This window comes from Lepidochelys kempii, chromosome 2 (genome assembly GCF_965140285.1).
Source record: "Lepidochelys kempii isolate rLepKem1 chromosome 2, rLepKem1.hap1, whole genome shotgun sequence".
Lineage (NCBI taxonomy): Eukaryota > Metazoa > Chordata > Testudines > Cheloniidae > Lepidochelys > Lepidochelys kempii.
The window spans coordinates 10298093-10325621 of record NC_136381.1 but is presented as its reverse complement, the minus strand read 5'-3'; the positions used below and the strand labels follow the sequence as shown (position 1 = coordinate 10325621).

At 42.7% G+C, this 27529-nt stretch overlaps 1 protein-coding gene across 3 annotated transcripts in view; it reads right to left on the bottom strand.

The window, feature by feature from the left end:
• Window positions 1-27529, bottom strand: part of TRAPPC9 (trafficking protein particle complex subunit 9) — an 831265-nt gene that overhangs the window by 704874 nt on the left and 98862 nt on the right. For all 3 annotated transcript variants that reach the window (XM_073330054.1, XM_073330052.1, XM_073330055.1), the window contains exon 12: window positions 11998-12083. In XM_073330054.1, the coding sequence (XP_073186155.1) occupies window positions 11998-12083 (86 nt within the window). The remainder of the gene's footprint in view (window positions 1-11997; window positions 12084-27529) is intronic.

Here is a 27529-nt window from a genome sequence, read left to right as displayed (position 1 = left end):
TTTATATTCCCGACACTTTCACAGCCCCTACGTTTACAAAGCCTTTGAATCCTGCTCCCAGTTTAACCACCTTTGTAAAACACTAAAAAGAAGAGCCAAGTTTAAAATTAAAGTTATTATGACCCCTAAAATATAACCACTAGAGCTCTCGATAAATAACAGTTAACTCACGCGATTAACTCAAAAAAATTGATTGCAATTAATCCCACTGTTAAACAGAATACCAATTGAAATTTATTAAATATTTTTGGATGTTTTTCTACATTTTCAAATATATCGATTTCAGTTACAACACAGAATACATAGTGTAAAGTGCTCACTTTATATTATTTTTATTAAAAATATTTGTACTGTAAAAACGATAAAGAAATAGTATTTTTCAATTAACCTCATACAAACAAGTACTGTAGTCCAACCTCTATCATGAAAGTGCAATTTACAAATGTAGGGGTTTTTTGTTATATAACTGCACTCAAAAACAAAACAATGTAAAACTTTAGAGCTACAACTCCACTCAATCCTACTTCTTGTTCAGCCAATCACTAAGAGAAACAAGTTTGTTTACATTTACAGGAGATAATGTTGCCCACTTCTTAATTACAATGTCACCTGAAAGTGAGAACAGGTGTTCACATGGCACTGCTGTAGCTGACGTTGCAAGGTATTTACGTGCCAGATGCACTAAAGATTCATATGCCTCTTCATGCTTTGGCCATCATTCCAGAGGACGTATTTCCATGATGATGACGCTCGTTAAAAAAATAATGCATGAATTAAATTTGTGACTGAACTCCTTGGGGGAGAATTGTACGTCTCCTGCTCTGTTTTACCCACATTCTGCCATATATTTCATGTTATAGCAGTCTTGGGTGATGACCCAGCACATGCTGTTCGTTTTTAAAACCCTTTCACTGCAAATTTGACAAAATGCAAAGACGACACCAATGTGAAATTTCTAAAGATAGATACAGCACTCGACTGAAGATTTAAGAATCTGAAGTGCATTCCAAAATCTGAGAAGGATGAGGTGTGGAGCATGCTTTCAGAAGTCTTAAAAGAGCGACACTCAGATGCGGGAACTACAGAACCCGAACCACCAAAGAAGAAAAATCAACCTTCTGCTGGTGGCATCTGACTCTGACGATGAAAATGAACATGTGTCGATCCACACTGCTTTGGATCGTTATCGAGCAGAACCCATCAGCAGCATGGACGCATGTCCTCTGGAATGGTGGTTGAAGCATTAAGGGAAATATAAATGTTTAGCACATCTGGCATGTAAATATCTTGCGACGCCGGCTACAACAGTGCCATGCCAACGCCTATTCTCACTTTCAGGTGACATTGTAAACAAGAAGCAGGCAGCATTATCTTCTACAAATGTAAACAAACTTTTCTGTCTGAGTGACGGCTGAACAAGTAGGAGGACAGAGTGGACTTGTAGGCTCTAAAGTTTTACATTGTTTTGTTTTTGAATGCAGGCACTTTTTGGACATAATTCTACATTTGTAAGTTCAACTTTCATGGTAAAGAGATTGCACTACAGTACGGAATTAGGTGAATTGGAAAATAGTATTTTTTTTACAGTGCAAATACTTGTAATCAAAAATATAAAGTGAGCACTGTACACTCTGTATTCTGTGTTGTAAACGAAATCAATATATTTGAAAATGTAGAAAACATCCAAAAATATTTAAATAAATGGTATTCTATTATAAACAGCATGATTAATTTTATCATCACGTGATTAATGACATGATTAATTTTTTTAATCGCTTGACAGCCCTAATAACCACCTTGTTGGAGACCCCAGGGCATGGCCACTAGTTAAGTCGAGGAGATGGGAGGCCATAAGAGTCGAGGAGGTCTTCCTGCTGAAGGCCTAAGGGCTTCTTCTTAACCCCCCTTAATAGAATTCAGGCCTGGCTGGTTTGAGTAAGCTCTTTTGCTCTTAAAACAATGTTGCAGCCGCAGATAGTGCCTTATAGTGTAAGGTTTGCTGACTCCAAGTTAAAGATAATAGGAGAGAAACAACTACAAGGCCAGACAGAATGTGCTGGTTATTTAAGTTGCTAGGAATGCTTGTTAGAGGTTACAGGAAATTAACATTGTTGTAACCCATATAAGGAAGGCAGAGTATTTGTGCAAAGTTTTAATTGGCTGATGTGTAGTGCAGTAGCATTAAGGAATATAAAAGTGTGTGTAATGACCTGCTCTGGTGTGCAGGATTTGAGATTCTATTCCTCACTGTACCTTGTTTGCAGCTGCAAATAAACTTTTCTGCTTCTCCACCCCATTGTGATTATTGAGTGAAGCACACCGGGTAACGAACCCCTGCTGTTGTTTTGCCTTTCGGCACTGGGTGCCAGCAACAACCTAAATAAAATGTGACAGGTGAAAAATTGCTAAAATTAAATGGGAATACTAAATTATTTGCCGTAAGAGGAACAACAGACTGTTTAACTATAGAGCAGTACAGGAAAGAGCTTAGTTTTAGGGGTTTTTTTTTGTTTTTAAAGAAAGCTTATCTCAAAATGACCTGAAGAACTCTGTGTAAGTTCTAAAGCTTGTCTCTTTCACCAACAGAAGTCGGTCCAATAAAAGATATTACCTCACCCACGTTGTCTCTATCTCAATTTGTCACATGGTATCCAAAATTACACTGTGTTGATAAAAATCAAACTAGCAATCGTTGCAACATATTTCTGTTATAATGCAGTGGTTGTGCAGCCTCATTCTAAGACTCTTAATTCTTAAACATTATCTGAATCTAATAACCTTTCCACAGAATTACCATTAGTTACGAATGGAGAAGCAAAATAAGCATTAGGAAGAGACTGTCACAGTGTAAGAGATAAGCAGCTTCAAGTGTATCATCATACATCAGGCACTGCCACCATTACGTGTCATTATCTGGTGCAACTTTGGAGTGTTTAAGTACAAAGACCATAGGAAAAGGGTAAAAGATTTCTCAGTCAAAGAAAACAACTAAAATAAACCTTACTGTGCATAAGAGTTCCAACACTAAGGCTGAAGCCAAGATGCTTAACGTTAAATCTAAATCAACACAGATAAGCATCACAATACGACATATCTAGCATGTATAAATGACAAGTTTGATATTTTGCTACTTGCCATTAGTAGAACTCAACAATATTTGTCCAACATTGCCCTCTAGTGCTTAGAAATCTTTAGATTAACATTGACAAATAAATAAAGAAGCCTGAATCAGGGTCAGTATCATTTACTTGAAAACACTGTAAATGTTTTACAAGTAAATGATACTGTGGGGGGAAGGGAAGCGGTAGTTGGGAGATGTTTTTCCCCTTGGAAAATCTTGTGCTGTGCTTTTTACAGCAGTAATAATACTGAACCAGTTCTCATTCTTATGTCTAAGTACTCAGAAAACTTTACGCCCTTCCATAAATAACTCATGTATTCCAGGCCTGCTCTAGATAAGGTATTACCACTATATTAAGTACCGTTTGATTGTAATACTGATAGCAAATAACGTATGCGTCCACTTTTTTCCACAGCCTACCTCTCCCCAAAAAAAAGGTTTTGGCAAGAAACAGAACAGGTTGGGATGTGATTTTTGTTTGTTTTTATACGAGAAGCATTATGTAGATCAGGGATGGGCAAACTATGGCCCGGGGGCCGCACAGAATCATAGAATAACTGAGTTGAAAGGGACCTCTGGAGGCCATCTAGTCCAAGCCCCTGCCCAGAGCAGGACCAATCCCAACCAAATCATCCCAGCCAGGGCTTTGTCAAGCCTGACCTTAAAAACTTCTAAGGAAGGGGATTCCACCACCTCCCTAGGTAATGCATTCCAGTGTTTCACCACCCTCCCAGTGAAAAAGTTTTTCCTAATATCCAACCTAAACCTCCCCCACTGCAACTTGAGACCATTATTCCTTGTCCTGTCATCTGCTATCACCGAGAATAGTCTAGATCCATCCTCTTTGGATCCACCTTTCAGGTAGTTAAAAGCGGCTATCAAATCCCCCCTCATTCATCTCTTCCACAGACTAAATAATCCCAATTCCCTCAGCCTCTCCTCATAACTCATGTGTTCCAGTCCCCTCATCATTTTTGTTGCCCTCCGCTGGACTCTTTCCAATTTTTCCACATCCTTCTTGTAGTGTGGGGCCCAAAACTGGACATAGTACTCCAGATGAGGCCTCACCAATGTCGAATAGAGGGAAATGATCACGTCCCTCAATCTGCTGGCAATTCCCTTACTTATATAGCCCAAAATGCCATTGGCCTTCTTGGCAACAAGGGCACACTGTTGACTCATAGCCAGCTTCTCGTCCACTGTCACCCCTAGGTCCTTCTCTGCAGAACTGCTGCCTAGCCATTCGGTCCCTAGTCTGTAGCGGTGCATTGGATTCTTCCATCCTAAGTGCAGGACTCTGCACTTGTCCTTCTTGAATCTCATCAGATTTCTTTTGGCCCAATCCTCCAATTTGTCTAGGTCCCTCTGTATCCTATCCCTACCCTCCAGCATATCTACCACTCCTCCCAGTTTAGTGTCATCCGCAAATTTGCTGAGGGTGCAATCCACACCATCCTCCAGATCATTTATGAAGATATTGAACAAAACCGGCACCAGGACCGACCCTTGGGGCACTCTGCTAGATACCGGCTGCCAACTAGATATGGAGCCATCTGGCATCCGGCCCTCCGAACGTTTTAATCCGGTCCTCAAGCTCCAGCAGGGAAGTGGAGTCCGGGACTTGTCCTGCTCCAGTGCTCCAGCCGGGGAGTGGAGTCAGGGGCTTGCCCCACTCCATGCAGCTCCCGGAAGCAGCAGCAGCATTTCCCTCATCCAGCCCCTACACACAGGGGCAGCCAGTGGGCTCCGCATGCTGCCCCCTTCCCAAGCGCTGCCCCCACAGCTCCCATTGGCCGGGAACCAGAGCCAATGGGAGCTACAGGGGCGGAGCCTGCGGACAGGGCAGTGTGCAGAGCCCACTGGCTGCCCCTACATGTAGGAGCCAGAGAGGGGACATGCTACTGCTTCTGGGAGCTGCGTGACGTAAGCGCCGCCAAAGCCTGCAGCCCTGCTCCCCTCCCATGCCCCAACCCCCTGCTCCCTCCCACCCTCCAAACTCCCCAGTCCCAGACCGGAGCACCCTCCTGCACCCCCACCCCCACCCCTCCAGCCAGAGGCCTCATCCCACCCCCTGCCCCAGCCTGGAGCCCCAGCCCGCACCCTGAACTCCTCACTTCTGGCCACACTCCAGAGCCCACACCCCCAGCCGGAGCCCACACCTCAACCCCCAATGTTGTGAGCATTCATGGCCCTCTATACAATTTCCATACCCAGATGTGGCCCTCGGGCCAAAAAGTTTGCCTACCCTGATGTAGATGTGTTATTTTTTTAAAAAAGTAATACAGGGCAAACTAGATTGTCTTGTTTGCAAATACCCTGTATGTCTCCTCATTCTACATCCTCTTCCTTTAGAGGGACACTGGAAACGATGTTTTTAGTTGATAAAAAATTGTTTGCTGATTCAACACACTTTCAGTAATATACCCTGAATTTTTCCTGAGCACTCTTCTTTATTTAAAAAAAAAGAAACCACACTAAGGGTTTTTGATCCCCTGCTGAGTTTATAAAGGCTATTTTGAGCAGTCAAAATTTTGAAAGCACCAAACATAGCAAGACCTACACCTATCTTTTCCCTTTGTTCTTTTTGTACATATTTGCCTACTACACCTCATCAATGTAGCTGTTACTGTTAAAAACCCTCTCACAGAGGCTGGGGGAAAAAAATGCATAGATGTGTACTCCCCCAAGAGCAGTGTGTGAAATAGATGCAACCGATCATCATCAAACTGTGAAACTGACCACAACGTGCTGTTAACACAAAGTCGACAAAAAGAAAAGCCACAATAACTGTAGAGGTTATTTTTAACAATAGTACATAAAAAGCTTTTGGATGGAAATGTGATTTCCAAATTTACAGTAGATTCATAACCATTAAATTCTTGTCCATTAAATAAACAAACCACATTCTATACCAGTTACAAGAGAGTGAAATATGAGGACTGATTCTAAAATGTATGCTGCTGAATGGTCTGAATTAGCCATTTTTAAAGTTACTTAAATTATATTAATATATATTTCTCAAACTATTTTCTAGCCATACATGTGCTGTTTTCCAACATTCAATCATTAAAAATAGTTTATATCAAACGTTTCTTTGTATTTGTTAGTCTTCTTAGAACTAAGCACTTTCCAGGACAAGTTCTGTATGTCTGACTGATCAGCTCAAGTAAACAAGAGTATTTTCAATCCATTAATCTTGTAACTATCACCATGAAGAGAAGAAAATTACATTTATCCAGTAAGATTCCAGAATTTTCCGAGCCTCTCATATAAACATGCATTTGTCTTCAATGTGAAAACTAATAAATATCAAAAAGAAAAGGCATACTTGTGGCACCTTAGAGACTAACCAATTTATTTGAGCATAAGCTTTCGTGAGCTACAGCTCACTTCATCGGATGCATACTGTGGAAACTGCAGAAGACATTATATACACAGAGACCATGAAACAATACCTCCTTCCACCCCACTCTCCTGCTGGTAATAGCTTATCCAAAGTGACCACTCTCCTTACAATGTGTATGAAAATCAAGGTGGGCCATTTCCAGCACAAATCCAGGTTCTCTCACCCTCCGCCCCCCACACACAAACTCACTCTCCTGCTGGTAATAGCCCACCCAAAGTGACCACTCTCCCTACAATGTGCATGATAATCAAGGTGGGCCATTTCCAGCACAAATCCAAGTTTAAAAAACTTCAAATCCAGACTCCAGTGAGAAACTGCTGAATTGGAATTCATTTGCAAATTGGATACTATTAATTTAGGCTTAAATAGAGACTGGGAGTGGCTAAGTCATTATGCAAGGTAGCCTATTTCCCCTTGTTTTTTCCAAACCCCCCCCCCCCCCCAACGTTCTGGTTAAACTTGGATTTGTGCTGGAAATGGCCCACCTTGATTATCATGCACATTGTAGGGAGAGTGGTCACTTTGGATGAACTATTACCAGCAGGAGAGTGAGTTTGTGTGTGTGGTTTTTGGAAAAGGGGGGGGGGGTGAGAAAACCTGGATTTGTGCTGGAAATGGCCCACCTTGATTATCATGCACATTGTAAAGAGAGTGGTCACTTTGGATGGGCTATTACCAGCAGGAGAGTGAGTTTGGGGGGGGGGGGGGTGAGAAAACCTGGATTTGTGCTGGAAATGGCCCAACTTGATTATCATACACATTGTAATAAGAGTGATCAATTTATTTGAGCATAAGCTTTCGTGAGCTACAGCTCACTTCATCGGATGCATACTGTGGAAACTGCAGAAGACATTTATATGCACAGAGACCATGAAACAATACCTCCTCCCACCCCACTCTCCTGCTGGTAATAGCTTATCTAAAGTGATCACTCTTATTACAATGTGTATGATAATCAAGTTGGGCCATTTCCAGCACAAATCCAGGTTTTCTCACCCCTCCCCTCCCCAAACTCACTCTCCTGCTGGTAATAGCCCATCCAAAGTGACCATTCTCTTTACAATGTGCATGATAATCAAGGTGGGCCATTTCCAGCACAAATCCAGGTTTTCTCACCCCCCCCCCTTTTCCAAAAACCACACACACAAACTCACTCTCGTGCTGGTAATAGTTCATCCAAAGTGACCACTCTCCCTACAATGTGCATGATAATCAAGGTGGGCCATTTCCAGCACAAATCCAAGTTTAACCAGAATGTTGGGGGGGGGGGGGTTTGAAAAAACAAGGGGAAATAGGCTACCTTGCATAATGACTTAGCCACTCCCAGTCTCTATTTAAGCCTAAATTAATAGTATCCAATTTGCAAATGAATTCCAATTCAGCAGTTTCTCGCTGGAGTCTGGATTTGAAGTTTTTTAAACTTGGATTTGTGCTGGAAATGGCCCACCTTGATTATCATGCACATTGTAGGGAGAGTGGTCACTTTGGGTGGGCTATTACCAGCAGGAGAGTGAGTTTGTGTGTGGGGGGCGGAGGGTGAGAGAACCTGGATTTGTGCTGGAAATGGCCCACCTTGATTTTCATACACATTGTAAGGAGAGTGGTCACTTTGGATAAGCTATTACCAGCAGGAGAGTGGGGTGGAAGGAGGTATTGTTTCATGGTCTCTGTGTATATAATGTCTTCTGCAGTTTCCACAGTATGCATCCGATGAAGTGAGCTGTAGCTCACAAAAGCTTATGCTCAAATAAATTGGTTAGTCTCTAAGGTGCCACAAGTACTCCTTTTCTTTTTGCGAATACAGACTAACACGGCTGTTACTCTGAAACCAATAAATATCAAAGAAAACAATAAAGATGCTACACTCTTCGGAAACTTAGCTCCCCGAGTGTTTCTCCAAACTATTCTAATATTAGGCCTCAACAGAGTTCAACAACAGAAACATCTTTTAAAACACCAGATTTTGCAGAACGCTGTGCCAAATAAGATTTACAAAGGCCTGTGGTAGCATTTTGCAACCTTGAGGCAGAGGAGGGTTTGGCAACTGCAGCAGGGGTAGGAACTAGGGTGCTTATCATCGCTGGGCAAGTTTTGACAGAATTTGAGTTTCTTGAGACTAAGCAAAGTATACACCTAGAATTTCAATTGTGCATCCAGGACACTGACATTCATTCCTAAATTGGCCCCAGTACCCAGGTTAATGAAACAATTTTTACTCTTCAACATAATCTGAGTGGATATCATGAAGGCTGGTTTGCTTTTTTTAGTTTGTTCCTGTTTCAGTTTGTGTATGTTTGTCCGTACTATCTTTTGTAAGAACTTGTCTTGCTATGGCTGGCCCTAGGTACCCGATAAGTGTTCTGACATCACCTTCTCTGATCAAGCCTATGATTTCCCCTGCCTTCTGGCTCACAATACAAACTTGTTTTACCTAATCCACCTCTGCATTCTAGTGACAAGTATTGCAATTCACCTTCCTATTGACAAAACCTCTCACTAAACTAGAATTTGCACGATGTGGAGACAAGGAAAAGACCAGAACTTAGAGGTGATACAGAACAAGATTTAGACATGACCTGGAAGTGTGGGGAAAGAGGAGAGGGGCCCAGATTGTGTGGCTGAGTGACAGAAGATAGCATTGCTGCCAGCAGGAACAGAAAAGGTGGGAAGCAAAGAGGTCTTGGGAGTTCTAAGCAGTTCAAATTTCATAGATTTCTTAAGCCAGAAGAACCATTATGACCACCTGGTCTGACCTCCTGAATAACACAAGCCATAGAACCTTACCAGTTAATTTCTGTTTCAAGCCCATATAGCTTCCGTTTGAGCTATAGCATCTCTTTTACAAATATATGCAAACTTAAGTGACTGAGAATCCACTATATTCCTAGGTATGTAGTCCTAATGTTTAATTACCCTCCCTGTTAAAAACCCATGCCTTATTTCTAGTCTGAATTTATCTAGCTTCTAGGCTTTCAGACATATTAAGAGCAAAAACATCCTCGAGGATATGTTAGAGAAACAGACAAAGATGCAAGATTGGATGGATGGAATCAGATCAGGAGTGGAGGTACATTTATGTATTATCAGATTAAAGGTGGCAGGGATAAGGGAAAGGGTGTAGGAGCAAGAAGAGCAGGCAAAAGACAAAGCCCGGTAGGATCCCAAGTTCTAGGCTGTTGGGAAATGAGGAACAGAAGGATTCAAAAGAATATGTGAAGACGGCACAGGAGAGAGTGTGGGAAAGGAGAAGAGAAATCATGCACACTGATGGATTGAAGAATAATGGAAGGGAAACAGGTGGGCAGTACTGAAGGAGATAAAGTGATTGTCACAAAAAGGGAAAGGCAAATGAAAAGTCATAGAACAAGTAGCATTTAGTGAAAACAAGGTTGAATGAGTGGCCCTTTTGATAAGTCGATGTGTTGATTGAGAGTTTAAGGTCAAAGAAGGAGGGAGGCTAAGCAACAGACAACACATCAATACTGCAGTTGGCCAGGATGAAGGTGAGAGAATGTGACTGTTATGAGAGGGAGAATAAGGTGTCAAATCAGACTAAAATGGATGGGAAGGAGTCAGGTGAACTGTAGATGACCACCAAAAAAATCAATATACATTATTAAGCCGAAAAGCATAAAATTTATATTAAACCATAAACTTTTAGTTGATCAAATGGCAAGACCAAGAAATTTATATTTGATTCTTGTCATAATATGCAAACTTTTTGATCACAAAAATGCACGTACAATACCAGAGCACATTTGAGCAACTGAATCAAAAATTTATTTTGTACGGATAAGACCACAGAAATTCACAACAGCATCCCTCAATGAAGCACTATATATATTTTTAGAACACTGACTAGGGAATTAAAAATAACAGAAGTCATGAACTTATATGATTTGAATGTCTGCTTTCCTCAGGGATGACAATAAAAATGAAACCCAAAAGGACTTCAACAAATAATGAATTTTTATGATGTATAGCCAAAGATTTTAGTTTATTGCTCGTTTACTTTGTGATTACGATTAACTAACATATGTCATGTCATATATAATCGTATGTTAAACAGACTTAAGTTGTAGGATTATAGAAGTATAAAATTGATCAGTAGGTAATATCAGTTTGTCAAGTGGAGTCCTTGAGATCTCAGATGAATTTTTTAAATACAGTAACTCCCCACTTAACATCGTCCCAGTTAACATGGTCTCGTTAATAGGTCGCTGATCTATTAGAGAACATACTCCTTTGAAGTCCTGCAATGTTCCCTTATAACGCTGTTTGGCTCCCCCTGCCCAGTGCTCCTGCCCGAGAGTGCCGGGCAAGCGGGCAGAACGGGGCAAGCTCCTGCACCCCGACCCCGCTCCACCACTGCCTCAACCAAGCTTCATAATCATCAGTGGTGAGTACAGTATTCGTTTGTTTAAAACTTAAAACGTATACTATATATGTATATAACTTCTTTTGTCTGGAGAAAAAAAATCTCCCTGGAACCTAAACCCCTCTATTTACATTAATTCTTATAGGGAAACTGGATTGGAGTAACACTGCATTTTTCAAGAACATAACTAGGACGTTAAGTGAGGAGTTACTGTAGTCCCTCTTCCTCTTCACCATCTATGGCTTCTTCCCATATGTTCCTCCCACTCTCAATCTTTGTGCTTTAGATGTGTGTGGCGGGGGTTAATCTTTTATCAAGCTAGGGAGGATGTCAAAAGTTGAGGCAACCTGATGGATGGGGAATTCTTAGGCCAGTCTGAAACCAGGACAGAGATGAAAAGACGTTCAGTACACAGCAGCATAGCAACCTGAAGATGTACCCTGATAATTCTGACACAATCATTCCCTGGGCTAAGAAGATGCTTAGCCTATGGGTTCAGGGTCTGGTTATTCAGTCAAGGATATGGTTATTGCCCAGCAAACAAGAATAACCATAAGATATTTAAATAACCATGCAGCCATTATATGCCAGTCCTCAGTGTTCAGGGATCTGTACATCAGTAATTGTAAAGCATCCATGCACTCTGAATGGCAAAGAATTTCATTTCACTGTCGCAATAATTCATAGATTCCAAGGCCATTGTGATCATGTAGTCCAACCTGCTGTACGGCACAAGCCAAAGAACTTCCCCAAAATAATACCTAGAGCACATCTTTAAAAAAACAAAATCTTGATTTAAAAATTGTCAGTGAATGAGAATCCACTATGACTCTTAGTAAATTGTTCCAATGGTTAATTACTCACTGTTAAAAATGTATGCCTTATTTCTAGTATCAGTTGTCTAGTACAGAAGGTGAGAAGGGCTAAATGACGCAATGATGTTATATGACTGAGAATTTATCTTTATCGGTTGAATACAGTTTTAACAGTTTGCTTTCCATAAAAACAATACTGGAAAATTGAACGGTGCAGAATTGAAAAAATATTGTGTCACAAAATAATGATAAAAGAACAATTTGGAAAAATACATACCATGTTTTCTACTCTGAGTTCAAAAGGCATAGGATTGTATACCATCAGCTGAACTTCACATACATCTCCTTGGACCCACTGGAAGTCTGTAAAAAATAATTACACATTTAAAACCAGAAGTGTACCATAACAGCACTCCTAACTGCTGCTGACATATTGCTACAGAGATGCTAGTACTCAGAGCTATCCCTACGGTCAAATGCAAATTCCCAGATAACCTCCACAACCCAGTTTCCTGCTGAAGTGAGCACCTTTCCATACTGTACCCCTTTCAGGAGTCTGATGTGTCTTACGTACCCCCACGTTTCACCTCACTTAAGAACTACTTGCTTACAATATTAGACAAAAATACAGAAGCGTCACAGCACACTGTTACAGAAAAATTGCTTATTTTCCCATTTTTACTATATAATTCTAAAATAAATCAACTGGAATATAAATATTGTACTTACATTTCAACTTATAGTATATAGAGCAGTATAAACATGTCATCGTCTATATGAAATTTTAGTTTGCACTGACTTTGCTAGTGCTTTTTATGTAGCGTGTTGTAAAACTAGGCAAATATCTAGATGTACCCCCTGGAAGACCTCTACGTACCCCCAGAGGTACATATACTCCTGGTTGAAAACCATTGTGTTAGGGGACTGGAAGTGCAAAGGCTAGAGGTGGATTGGTTACCTTAATAAGCTGGGAGACGGTACAAATAAAATAAATGGCAGTTCTTGTCCCAAAAAGCTTAATCCTATGAGGTACCAAGTACTCTGGTAACAATCCAAAAACGCACTTAAACACATGCTTAGCTTTAAACACTTGAGAGGTCCCATTGACTTCTGTGGTGGCTACTTACATGCTGAGGTGCTTTTCTGGATCTGGGCCAGAGTGCTCAGCACCTCATGGAATCAAGTACCAGAATGCAACAGTATGGTAAGGAGTGAACCCAACACAGGGAAAGAATGAGGAAAGAGTGGCAGTAATAGGAACACAAGTTTTCATGTATATGAGCTGAGTATGATTTGGCAGCTTCATTTATTTAAAAAGATAAGAGGAACAGTGACACTGATAAATCAATCACTAACAGGAGACCTGATTAACCATTAGTTGAGAACCTCATGCACTCCCTTTTAATTCTCTTCAGGGAAGAGTAGGTAACTTGGGAGCTTTATTGAGGGTGGCAAGAAAGTCTCAGAACTAAGTATGTACCATACCAAGTGCAGAGACATAAGTGGAGACATACCAACATTACAAACTAAATTCAATTTTAGAAGTATAAACAAGCATGAGGATTAAGGGGAAAGATCAAGGAATACCATTACTAGTAATTGGGAGATGCTTAATCACAGAGGTCTCACTATAGTAGTAGTTGGAATGCAGAGATTCTGGTTGCAGCTTTTAAAGTATTTCAGTGCTCTGGCTTTCTCCATATTTTAACATACCTTGTTAGCACGCCCTTGTCAAGATAATATTAGTAAGTGGACTGCATAAATCAAGACTTGTTGTTTAATATGAAACTAATTCACATGCTGAAATTGGCTGTACTAAAATTACACATTCACAACCATTTACTACTATCTGATTACATTTTCTTAGCAATATTACAGAAGGCTTAAGGGATAGGTTTTTAATGAAAATGTTTAACTCCAATTAATGCTAGCAGGAATTAAGGACATGCACTGTGAGACAAATATAACCTCTTAAAAAGCATGAAACCTGCAAATGAAAACTATCAGACAAATTGCTGATTAAATGAAGAATATTATTTATACACCGTAACTTGTGATTTTTTGTTAGTGCCCAAAATGAAGTAGACACTTTCCAATTACATCAAGAGGCCATTACTCATACACAGAGCGTAGACTAAAGATGAATTCCTTACAGACAAACAGTAATTTTTACACTATTTATAAATCAAATGAATAAATACACTACAACCCTCACAGAATCTGGAAGGGTGAGTTACCAGCACAACAACATGCCGAGATGTCAATATTTGATCATTCCAAGTCTCTCTCAAAGCAAAGACACTCAAATGATGGATTTCAATTCTGTAAGTAACTACTGAAAACAAAAAGAACGAGGAGTACTTGTGGCACCTTAGAGACTAACAAACAACTTACTGAAAACAAGAAACCTACTGTAAGCTATACTATGCAGATCAGTTATCTATTTGGTCTTATTATTAGCAAAAAGTATATGAGGAAACAGCTGTGGACTTGGGATCCGGAAAGGAAAAGATAATAACAATTGTACAAATTTATTAACTCAAAGAAATTTCAATTTTTCTGTTTAGTACCACTATTTATTATTTGTATTGTGGCAGGACCCAGAGATCCCAACTAGATCATAACCTTACTGAGCTTGATGCTGTACAAACATCAGTAGAGGTAGTCCATGCCCCAAATTGCTTACAGTCTAATTTAAGACAAGGCTAAACAAGTAACAGAAAATCAGAGGAAATGGGGGAGAGAGGATAACTAACATTAACAAAGAAGTGAGGTGATAGAATCTAGCATTTTCAAATTTTTTCATAGTGTAGACATTACAATAGAGAAATTCTTTCATAGACCATATCTTCATTCATTCACAATTGCACAGACCATTTCTACTCAGGATATTAGAAAAGGATTTCATATATTTTAATTGTATAAATGAAATTTAGCAACTAGGAAGGAGGAAAGTCAACATCGTACGACTAGTCAACTTGCCATAAAGTACTTGTGAAGTGCTCCACATCCCTTAATTTGAAAACATTAGGTCAATCATATGTATAGTTTAACGGTTCTAAACCAACTCTGAAAGTTTTTAAAATACCTTAAACTCCTGTGCTGCCTTAACATTCACCTCCTTTCCAACCTTCATCCTTCCCTGAAAAAACAAATCCGTGGCTCACTTCCAATTATTTTTATATTTATCTCTCCCTTCTATATACAACATATATCCAAACACTTCCCTGTGCAGCATTATTAGGTTTTCTTTTTTACGATAGAAAAATATAAACTGTCCTTATTGCTCTCTCAAACAAGAGAGTCCTTCCCTGCTGCTCAGTGCAGGGGTGGGTCCTTGCAAGTGTGAGCTGCAACAGGACAGAAACATCAATGAACACTTATGGTGTACGTGCTCTAAGGTCACTAGTCTCTAAGGTGCCACAAGTACTCCTTTTCTTTTCTTTTGCGAATACAGACTAACATGGCTGCTACTCTGAAACTAGTTCAGGACTGTAATGGTACTGCCAGGGCTTGCCCATACCTAACCCTCTATTCATTTTCCCATTTTCTCACTCATCCCCCACGGAAGAGTCAATTGCCAAGCTCCACAACAGTGCACCGAGGTCCAAAATTGCAGACATCCTTAGGATTCCTGAGATGGTAAAGGGAAACCCGCTGGTGCTGCTAGAAGCAGATGGGGTGGTGGAGCCACGTGACACCCCAAATTCCTGGCTCCATAGAAGATTAGGAACAGAGGGGTCTTGGCTACCTCCGTTTCCTACCTCTTAGTGATCCTGGAAGGCCCAGCTGACAAAATCATCCTTCCTGGAGCCTTTTTAAAGGGCCACTCCACATGACAAAACTTTCAGGAGATATTTAGCCCATATTGCACTGTTGGAAGGAGAAGGGGTAGTGGTCCCCAAACTTTCTTGTGGGAATAGCATATTGTTATTCCCAAAAGACTGTGGTGGGCGCCTGACACGTCACCGCCGAAAAGCGGCAGCGGGAAGAAGCGTCGCTGCTTAAACGGCAACGCTTCTCAGGGGCATTTCGGCGGTGCGGTGTCCTGCGGGCACACAAAAATGCCCCAGCAGGCACTACGTTGGGGACCCCTGCGGTAGCTGAAGCCACATATTCTCAAAAATACTAGCTTTGCAGGGAGAAGTTGTGGGATTCATCTAGCCCCTGCCACTTACTAACAGCCATTATGAATGGTATACTAGTCAAATAAAACTATGAAACGTCATTAGGTGGTTCCTACTGGGGATATATTGTACACTCTTACTTCTGTAGATGCTAAGTCAGTATTTTTATAACACTGATCACTTTAACTGGGTCACAAATATCTTTGGTTTTATTTCTCATAACCATGATACTAAAGCTATTTAATAGGACTATCATAATCCAATGTAATATTTAAAATATAATCAATTCCAAAAAAGCTTATCAGCTTATGAGAGCTAAAGAGCTGTAAGCAGTTTCTTAATACTCTTCTCAAGGGCTCCATTTCCCTTTGGGTTTTCACTAATATTTGACTTCCTTCGCTGTAATGATGATTTATTCAATTATACACTAGGACCCATCTGCAAAGTAATACAAGATAATGAACCAGGATTATTTGTAACAACTTCAATAAGCTACCAGTTGTTTAGAATATCACAAGAACTATCCAGAGAGAATAAATTGTTGAATATTTTTGTGACCTATAGTTAGGTAAATTAAATATATTTCTTCAAAGTACTGGCTTTTGTCATTGCTTGAAAGAAGTACCTTGAATATCGTGAGTTTCTTACAAGATACTTAAGACATGATAAGAAGCAGTGGTGGAGCCCACAAGGCACAACAGAGGGTGGTCATCCTCCCAGCACTCTTTAAATGTATGTATGGTGCCTTTTCAAGCATATTTCTCAATTGAAAAATGACCATCAATGACCCATCCCCTCCCCAAGTTAGTTAGAAAACCTGACTTTACTAATGGCTTTGTTCCTCATATGCTTTGAATTAAAAAGAATTAAGACCAATAATGTAGAAGCAATTTGAAAAGCGGGTATACTTTACAATGCATATACTGAAGGTGTTTTGAGCTTTCAAAGGTCACAACCAGCCTCAATATCCCCTTAGACTGGATCACCCACATGACATCTAGCAAGTGAAGTCTCTGCTCCTGACTATTAGCATGTGGCTTTGGGGAAAAACACAAGAGGAAAATGTCCTGGTTATTGTGAAACGGCAACACCACCTTAGGAAGGAAGGCCGGGTGAGGATGTAGCTGGACTTTGTCCTTGAAGAAAACCATGTATGATGGTTCCAAAGTAAGGGCCCTGATTTCCGAGACCCTCCTGGCTGAGGTGATGGCCACCAGGAAGCCACATTCCAGGACAAGTAGAGTAAGGAGCATGTTGCCAAAGGCTCAAAGGGGGCCCCCACGCGTCTCAATAGTGCCAAGTTAAGGTCCCAAGACTGGATACGCTGCTTCACCTGTGGGTATAGCCTATCCAGTCCCTTAAGAAAACGGCTACAGAGCTCATTAGCGAAGATTGACCTGCCATTCACCCTCAGGTGAAAGCCCGAGATAGTCACCAGGTGCACTCTAATTGAAGATACTGACAGCCCTTGCTGCTTTAGGTGTGTAGCAAGTAGTCCAGAATACATGGAACTGTTGCCTGCCTGAGAGGGCAAGATCCCTTTTCTGGCCTCGCCAGATTGAGAATCTCTTCCATTTTGCCAGATACACAGCCCTGCAGGACAGTTTTCTGCTCTGTAACAGGACCTGCTGAACCAAGTCCGAGCATGCCAGCTCCAAGGGGTTCAGCCATGGAGCTTCCAGGCTGTGAGATGGAGGGACTCGATGTTTGGATGCTGCAGATGCCTGTGATCCTGAGAGATTAGATCTGGAAACAGAGACAGGGTGATTGGTGTTTCTAAGGAGAGATTCAGGAGGGTGATAAAACAATGCTCGTGCGGCCAGGCCAGCACTATCATGATCAAGCACGCCTCATCTCTTTTGACCTTCAGTAGAGCCCTGTGTATGAGTGGAATACATGGAAATGCGTAGAAAAGATGGTCCTTCCAGGGGATAAGGAACACATTAGAGATCGAGCCCAGACTGAGATTCTGAAAGGAGCAGAACTGTGGGCACTACCTCTTGTATTTTGTTCAAACAGGAGTACCTTGGGAGTCCAGCACCTCTGAAAAACATCCATCACAACGTCCAGGTGAATGGACCATGTGTGGTTGGTGAAGAATCTGCTGAGATGATCCGCTAGCGCATTCTGAGCCCCTGAAAGGAAGGGCTCCTCAAGACGAATCAAGCAGAATTCCCAGAGGTGGAGGGCTTCCTGGTATAGGTGAGGTGAGCATGCTCCACCCTGTCTGTTTATATAGAACATCGCCATCATGTTGTCTGTAAGCAGTGACACGCACTTGCCTTCTTGTCAGGCATTGCAGCCTGACCTCGCGAGATGTACTACTCCAAGTTCTCTCACAATTGATGAAGTGAGAGCTCCTCCTGAGACCAGAGGACCCCCTGAGAACTCCTAGATGAGCTCCACAGCCCAGTTGGGAGGTGTCAGTGACCAGAGACATCCATGGTTGGGGTTTGGTGAATGGAACACCTGCACAGAGTGACCCCAGGTCCAACTGGAGGGAGGCCAAGTGTGACCACCACAGCCAAGCCGTCTTGCACACGATGGTATGCTGATGCTAGCCAGACTTGGAGAGCTCTGAGTCGCAACCTCATGTACTTTACCACATAAATGCAGGAAGCCATCTGCCCCAGATGCTTCAGAGAGATGCTTACCATGGTGCTAAGTTCCTTTCTGAGGTTCTGTATGATTGCTCCCAGCGATTGGAATCTGGCTTCCGGAAGGAAGGCTTTGGTTTGGATGGAGTCAAGGACCATTCCTATGAATTCTGTTCTTTGGGCGAGGTTTGACTTCTGAGTGTTCAACAACAGGCCTAGCCTCTGAAAGGTTGATAGTGTTGTTGAACGTGTGCCTCCACCTCAGACCTGGACTGGCCTCTGACCAGCCAGGCATCAAGGTAGGGATGGATACACCTGCACCCTTTGCTTTCTCAGGAATGCCGCGACCACTGTCATGCACTTCATAAAGACCTGAGGGGCTGCTGATAGACCAAAGGGCAGCACTGTGAACTGAGACTGTATCTGTCCCACCATGAACCGGAGGAATCTCCTGTGGTCTTGAAGAATCGAGACGTGAAAGTACTCTTCTTTCAAGTCAAGAGCAGCATACCAGTCACCTAGATCCAAGTGACCGTGCGGGACTTCAGCTTCCTTATGAATTTGTTGAAGTTTTGCAGGTCTAGGATGAATCTGAGACCTCCCCTGGCCTTGAGAATTAGGAAATACCTGGAGTAAAACTCCTTGCCCCTTTGCTCCTGTCAAGGTTCCTCCCCCACTCTGAACTCTAGGGTACAGATGTGGGGACCTGCATGAAAACCTCCTAAGCTTACTTTTACCAGCTTAGGTTAAAACTTCCCCAAGGTACAAATTAATTTTATCCTTTGTCCTTGGAATAACCACTGCCACCACCAAACTCTAACTGGGTTTACTGGGAAACGTAGTTTGGACACGTCTTTCCCCCCAAAATCCTCCCAACCCTTGCACCCAACTTCCTGGGACAGGTTTGGTAAAAATCCTCACCAATTTGCATAGGTGACCACAGACCCAAACCCTTGGATCTGAGAACAATGAAAAAGCATTCAGTTTTCTTACAAGAAGACTTTTAATAGAAATAGAAGTAAATAGAAGTAAAGGAATCACCCCTGTAAAATCAGGATGGTAGATACCTTACAGGGTAATTAGATTCAAAACATAGAGAATCCCTCTAGGCAAAACCTTAAGTTACAAAAAAGACACAGACAGAAATAGTCATTCTATTCAGCTCAATTCTTTTCTCAGCCATTTAAAGAAATCATAATCTAACGCATACCTAGCTAGATTACTTACTAAAAGTGCTAAGACTCCATTCCTGTTCTATCCACAGCAAAGCAGCATACCAACAGACACAGACCCTTTGTTTCTCTCCCTCCTCCCAGCTTTTGAAAGTATCTTGTCTCCTCATTGGTCATTTTGGTCAGGTGCCAGCGAGGTTACCTTTAGCTTCTTAACCCTTTATAGGTGAGAGGAGTTTTCCTCTGGCCAGGAGGGATTTTAAAGGGGTTTACCCTTCCCTTTATATTTATGACAGCCCCTTAACTCCAGACAAACCTCCTCTACCACTCCCAGCTGCAGAAAAATTTGCACTTCTTGAATTAGAAGTTGCTCGTGGGAAGGGTCCCTGAAGAGGGACGGGGAGGGAGGGTGGAAAGGAGAGTAGGAACTGAATTCAAGTGTATCCCAGTCTTATCGTGCGAAATACCCAGCAGTCTGAAGTAATATGGACTCTCGTCTGAAAAAAAGTGAGATAGTCAGTCCACAAAGATAGGGGAGGAAAGATCCTGACGGTACACCATCTTCATGGATGCCTTCAAAAAGCCTGCTTGGCACCTGACCTTTGCGTGGACAACCCTGATGTGTGGGCCAACAAGGGCTGGGGGCCACCTCTCATAGCCCCTACCCTGCTTTCTATCATAGTCCTGCCTTGGCTGTGACTGGTAGAAGCGAGGCAATGGCTGCAGGTTGAAGTGTTTTCTCAATGGGATGGGGGTATGCAGACCCGAGTGTTCAACAACAGGCCTAGGCTCTGAAAGGTTGATAGTGTTAGTTGAATGTGTGCCTCCACCTCAGATCTAGATTGGCCTCTGAGACTTTAGCGTGGCCTTGGAGTCCTTCGAACTATGCAACTTTGCGTCCAATTGCTTGGAAAACAAGGACGTGCCCTCAAACGGTAGGTCCTGGATCATTTGCTGCACTCACAAGGCAGGCTCGAAGCCTAGCCAAGAGGACCTTCTCATCCCCACAGCCAAAACTATGGTCTGTGCGGCTGACCGTGTGGCCACATCCAGAGCTGCTTGCAGGGACACATTTGCTACCACCCTGCCTCCCTCAACCAAAACGGAGAACTTGGCCTTGGAGTCCTGGGGCAGCAACTCCTTAAACTTCATCAATACACCCTGGGAGTTACAGCTGTATCTGCTGAAGAGCACCTGCTGGTTAGCAATACGAAGCTGGAGGCTTAGGACTAGGTCCCTATTGCCCCTGCCTCTCACGCTCAATCTCTGCGGAGACCAACAGCGACCCAGGGAAGGAAGGGTATAAAGGCACTCAAGCCTCCTTGGGGGAACAAAATATTTGCATTCCACCCTCTTTGCCATAGGCTGCAGGGAGGCCGGGGTCTGCCACAGTGCACTGACATTCTATGACGGCACTGTTCAGGGGCAGGGCTACCCGGGAGGGGCCCCAACAGTGCCAAAATGTCCACCAGGGCATGGGATATTTCAAAAACTTCCTCTGCCTGGATTCCCAGGTTCTGTGTCACCCGCCTCAATAGGTCCTGGTGTGCCCAGTGATCATCCTGTATGGGTGCAATCAAGGTACCTGCCACCTCCAGTGAGGAGGAAGAGGATCCCAGAACCGGTACCAGGCCTTGCTCCTGTTGGTCACCTCCCAAAAGGTCCCAAGGTGCTGGCTCTTGTGCCACGCTACCGGGCTCAGTACCTTGGTTCTTTCCCTGTACTACCAGGGATGGGGACAGCAGCAGGGCCATAATCTCAGATGCCATGGAGTATGGCCTGTGTGATTGGGGACCTTGGTCCTGATGAAAAACCCATGGAGTCCAGATGGGCCATTGCACAGACATTTGCCGCTCCTACTGGAGGTATAGGATTCCGGCTCTGATTACAAAAAACTGAGGATTCACTCCCCAGGGACCATGGGGGGCAGTGCCAGGACAGAGATGACTAGGGCTGCTGCATCATGATCAGCTTTTCTTTAGATGGAACCTGGTGCCCGTAGCCACCCTCGTCTGCAGTGCCAGTTCACGTCTGGTCAGTGATGGCAGAACAAGGAGGAACAGCAGGTCCCATGCTGCCTGAACTGCCTGCCTGTCCCTCACAGAAGCCAGCGCAGAGGCCGAAGTGCTTGGTGCCGAGTAGAGATGACCCAGCTCCAAAGGGCCACCTCCATTAGGAGAAACTTAAATCTCTGGTCCATTTCTTTTTGGGTCTAGGGCTTGAAGCCTTTACAAATACTGCAACCATCACCCAGGTGAGATTCACCCAAATACCTGAGGAAAGCTGCGTAGGGATCACTGATGGGCATAGGCTTACGGCAAGCCTCGCACAGTTTAAACCCCAGAGACAGAGGCATGGCCCAGCACAGGGGCGGGAAGAACGCCGTTAAGCGGGGTCCTGCTCTCTACTACTAGTTATCCACTTACTGTAACTCTAACAAAAGCTTTCAACTATTTACAGGTGAATACAAAAAAGTCCACTGGGGAGAGTTGCTTGGAACTAGCTGAAGCAATATTGGAACTATTAGCAATTAGCGATGGTCACTCGTGGAAAGAAGGAACTGAGGAGGCGACGGGTCGGCAGGCTCCGATATACAGCACCTTGAGGGCAACTCCAGGGGGCACTGAATCTGACCCAATGGATACCACTGAGGGGAAGACCTTCTAGCAACTGAGCACACGTCGCGCACACACACACACCTGCATGGGAATGGACATGAGCAAGCACTCGAAAAAGTACTGGTAGGTAAAGTACCATGAGAAGAAAATCGAAGGGAAAAGGGGAGTTCAGGAGAATTGACAGTTTTTCAAAGAGACAATATTAAGAGTACTACACCAAACTATCCCGATGGGAAGGAAAGATAAGAATAGTGAAAGGCCAACATGGCTCCATCAGGAGCTCTTTAATAAATTAAAAATAAAAAAGGAATCCTTCAAAAAGTGGAAACATGGAAAAAATGCTACAGAAGAGTACAAAAAATAGCACAAGCATGTAGGGACAAAATCAGAAAGGCTAGGGGACAAAATGAGTTACACCTAGCAAGGGACATAAAAGGGAATAAGAACAGGTTCTTTAAATACATGAGGAGCAAGAGAAAGATGAAAAAGTATAGGTCGTCTAATTAGTGGGGAAGGAGAGCTGATAACTAATGAGATCAAGAAAGTGGAGGTGTTTAATGCCTATTTTGCTACACTCTTCACAAAAAGGTTAGTGGTGACTATTCCGGGGGGAATTCTGCACCAAAAAATTAAAAATGCTGCACACAATATTTGAAAATTCTGCAAAGTGCTGCATATTTTATTTGTCAAAACAACAGTATAATCATGCCAGTTAAAATTATTTTGGTAATTTATTTCAAAATATTTGTCAGCAAGTATGTCTAACAATACAGACCAAAAAAAAACAAAGAACAAAAAAAAAAGATTCTTGTAATTATTTTTTAACAAATAGATTCCTTACTAGGCACATTAATACAGAACTTTGTGTAATTCATTTAAATTACAATAGAGAACTGTATTTCCTGTACCTGTCAGAAGCAGTGCAAAGGCTTGGGGGAGTCAGGGGTAATGGAGGAGCTGAGGGAGACGGAAGGAGGAGTCTAGGAGTGAACCTGGAGAGCGTTGGGTGTGGGTGGAAGATTTTTCTTTGGGGCGGGGATGGGATTATTAGGGTGTTGAGAAGCCTCCCCCATGCAGACCCTGGCTGACCCCAAGCCTCTCCCACTCAGTCAGGCACGTCTGCCCCGTCCCTGGACCCCTCATCCCCATGGGTCTCTACAGGACCTCCTCCCCTTCCCCAGGCTCAGTGCTGTCACCCCATTAGGACCTGAGCCCATGCTCCAGTCTGTCCCCGCCACTAGCCATTCTGAACCCCAGGCTGTGACCCCAGTAGCCCTGTGTGCCCCACTCTGTCCTAACCTGGCTCTGTGGGCAGGGTGCTATGATGAACTCTACTCCTGGGGGAAGAATTCTGCAGCACTTGACACAGAATTTTGTATTTTCCCACATAAAAATACATTTTGCCTAAAAAGTGCTACAGTTCTGCCTTTTGCCCACCAAAAACCGCTGTGGCTCTAGAACACCCAACATGAACACAGCTGGATGTTCTGGCACCACAGCAGCCTCTGGTGGGCAAAAGGCAGAACTGCAGCACTTTTTAGGCAAAATGTTTTTTTTATGAGGGAAAATACAGAATTATGTGAGACAGATGAATTCTGCACGTCCACAGATGTGCAGAATTTCCCTCAGGAGTAATGTGACCAGATACACAACACAATATTAACAAAGAGGAAGGAATGCAAGCCAAAATAGGGAAAGTACAGGTTAAAGAATATTTAGATAAGTTAGATGTATTCTAGTTAGCAGGGCCTGACAAAATTCATCCTACAGTACCTAAGGAACTAGCTGAAGCAATATTGGAACCATTAGCAATTATCTTTGAGAACTCATGAAAGACAGAAGAAATCCCAGAGGACTGTAGAAGGGCAAACACAGCACTTATCTTAAAAAAGAGAACAATGGTAAGTTGCGGAATTGTAGACCCAGTATGCCTAATTTCAACACCTGGAAAGATACTGGAACAAATAATTAAAGAGTCAATTTTTGGGCATCTAGAGAATAACAGTTAAGGAAAAGCCAGCATGGATTTGTCAAGAACACACCATGCCAAAGCAACCTAATCAACCTAAACCTGGGAAAGCAGTGGATGTATTGTTTCTTGACTTTAGCAAAGCTTTTGACACGGTCTCCCACAGTATTCTTGTCAGCAAGTTAAGGAAGTATGGGCTGGATGAATGCACTATAAGGTGGGTAGAAAGCTGGCTAGATTGTCGGGCTCAACGGGTAGTGATCAATGGCTCCATGTCTAGTTGGCAGCCGGTATCAAGTGGAGTGCCCCAAGGGTCGGTCCTGGGGCCGGTTTTGTTCAATATCTTCATAGATGATCTGGAGGATGGTGTGGATTGCACTCTCAGCAAATTTACGGATGATACTAAACTGGGAGGAGTGGTAGATACGCTGGAGGGGAGGGATACGATACAGAAGGACCTAGACAAATTGGAGGATTGGGCCAAAAGAAATCTGATGAGGTTCAAGAAGGATAAGTGCAGGGTCCTGCACTTAGGATGGAAGAATCCAATGCACAGCTACAGACTAGGGACCGAATGGCTAGGCAGCAGTTCTGCGGAAAAGGACCTAGGGGTGACAGTGGACGAGAAGCTGGATATGAGTCAGCAGTGTGCCCTTGTTGCCAAGAAGGCCAATGGCATTTTGGGATGTATAAGTAGGGGCATAGCGAGCAGATCGAGGGACGTGATCGTTCCCCTCTATTCGACATTGGTGAGGCCTCATCTGGAGTACTGTGTCCAGTTTTGGGCCCCACACTACAAGAAGGATGCAGATAAATTGGAGAGAGTCCAGCGAAGGGCAACAGAAATGATTAGGGGTCTGGAATACATGACTTATGAGGAGAGGCTGAGGGAGCTGGGGTTGTTTAGCCTGCAGAAGAGAAGAATGAGGGGGGATTTGATAGCTGCTTTCAACTACCTGAAAGGGGGTTCCAAAGAGGATGGCTCTAGACTGTTCTCAATGGTAGCAGATGACAGAACGAGAAGTAATGGTCTCAAGTTGCAGTGGGGGAGGTTTAGATTGGATATTAGGAAAAACTTTTTCACTAAGAGGGTGGTGAAACACTGGAATGCGTTACCTAGGGAGGTGGTAGAATCTCCTTCCTTAGAGGTTTTTAAGGTCAGGCTTGACAAAGCCCTGGCTGGGATGATTTAACTGGGAATTGGTCCTGCTTCGAGCAGGGGGTTGGACTAGATGACCTTCAGGGGTCCCTTCCAACCCTGATATTTTATGATTCTATGATTCTAATCCCTTTGCTGAACGGAATCACTGGTCTAGTAGATTGTGGGGAAAGCAGTAGACATGATATCTCTTGATTTAATAAGGCTTTTGACACAGTCCCACATGATATTCTCATAAGAAAACTAGGGAAATGTAGTCTAGATGAATTTACTGCAAAGAGGATGCACAATTGGTTGAAAGACCAACTGCAAGAGTAGTTATCAATGATTTGCTGTCTAACTGGGAGGGCATATCTAATGGGGTCCTCAAGGGGTCAGCCACTATTCAATATTTTCATTAATAACTTGGATAATGGCATGGACAGTATGCTTATAAAATCTGCAGATGCCACCAAGCTGGAAGGGATTGCAAGAACTTTGAAAGCCAGGTTTAGAATTCAAATGGACCTGAAATGGGAGAATTGGTCTGAATTCAAAAAGATGAAATTCAATAAAAGACAAGTGCAAACTACTTCACTTGGGAAGGAAAAATCAAATGCACAACTACAAAATGGGAAATAACTGGCTAGATGGTAATAGCACTGAAAAGGATCTGGAACTTATAGTGGATCACAAATTAAATAAGTGAACAATGTGAAGCAGTTGCAAAAAAGGCTAATATTCTGGGGTATACTAACAGGAGAGCCAAATGTAAAATATGAGAGTTAATCGTCCCACTCTACTAGTCACTGGTGCTGTCTCAACCAGAGGACTGTGTCCAATTCTGGGTGTCACACTTTAGAAAATGTGTGGACAAACTGGAGAAAGTCCAAAAGGAGAGCAACAAAAATTATACAAAATTTAGAAAACCTGACCTATGAGGAAAGGTTTAAGAACGGGACATGTTTAGTCCTGAGAAAAGACAACTAAGAGGGGACCTGATAACAGTCTCCAAATACATTAAGGGCGATTATAAACAGGATTGTGATCCATTTTTTCTCCATATCAACTGAAAGCTTAATGTGCAGCAAGGGAGATTTATGTTAGATATTAGGAAAATTTTTTTAACTATAAGGAGTAGTTAAGCATTGGAATACGCCTCCAATGGGAGGTTGTGGAATCCCCATCATTGGATATTTTTTAAGAACAGGTTGGACTAATACTATCAGGGATTGTCTGGGTTACTTGATCCTGGCTCAGTGCACACGGCTGGACTAGAGGACTTCCTAAGGTCCCTTCCAGCTCTACATTTCTACGATTCTATGATTCTGTGTGAATTATGGCATGGAATGAAGAAAAATCTATTGTTCGAATGAACAACAGTTTTTAAATCATCATCTCCTCCTTTTTCCAACCCCAAGGTTGGGACAAGGTTATAAGTAGATTCCATCGACATCTGTTTTGAGTCACCATTTGACCCTGTTGGGCGTTTGTCTATACGATTTTATATATTGCACATCTCAATGAAGGGATGCTAGCTCTGCCTATAATTATATCTTCAAGGTACAGAATTTATTTTGGGATTGTTATTTATACTGTATTAGCACCTAGAGGTCCCATTCAGGCAACAAGACCCTATTGTTCCAGGCACTATAAGCACCTGCCTCAAAGAGTTTACAATCTTAGTATAAAACAAGATGCAAGTTAGATACAATACATCAGCCAAGGGAGGAGAAATAGATTTTAACAGTGGAACAATCCTGTTTAAAATGATAAACAGCACAAAGTGCCTAACCACTGTAAGTATTTGATTTTAAAATACCTAGTACACTTGATAACAAGTGTTTCTAAGGCCTGGTCTACACTGCCACTTAAGTCATTGTAGGTTATGTCACTCAGGGGTGAGAAAAAAAAAACACTCCCCTGAGGTAACTTACATCGACCTAACGCAACGTCTACACTGCACTATGTTGGCAGGATACGCTCTCCCGCCGACTAAGCTACCAGCTCTTGGGGAGGCAGAGTACTGAAGTCGACAGAAGAGTGCTCTCCCATCAGTTTATCTTGTCTTCAGCAGACCCACTAAATTGATGAAGCAATTGCAGCAGCACCAATTTAGCGGGCCTGTATAGACCAGCCCGAAGAGGTCTAATAGCTCATCATCTCTGAATCAACATACTTTGGATGC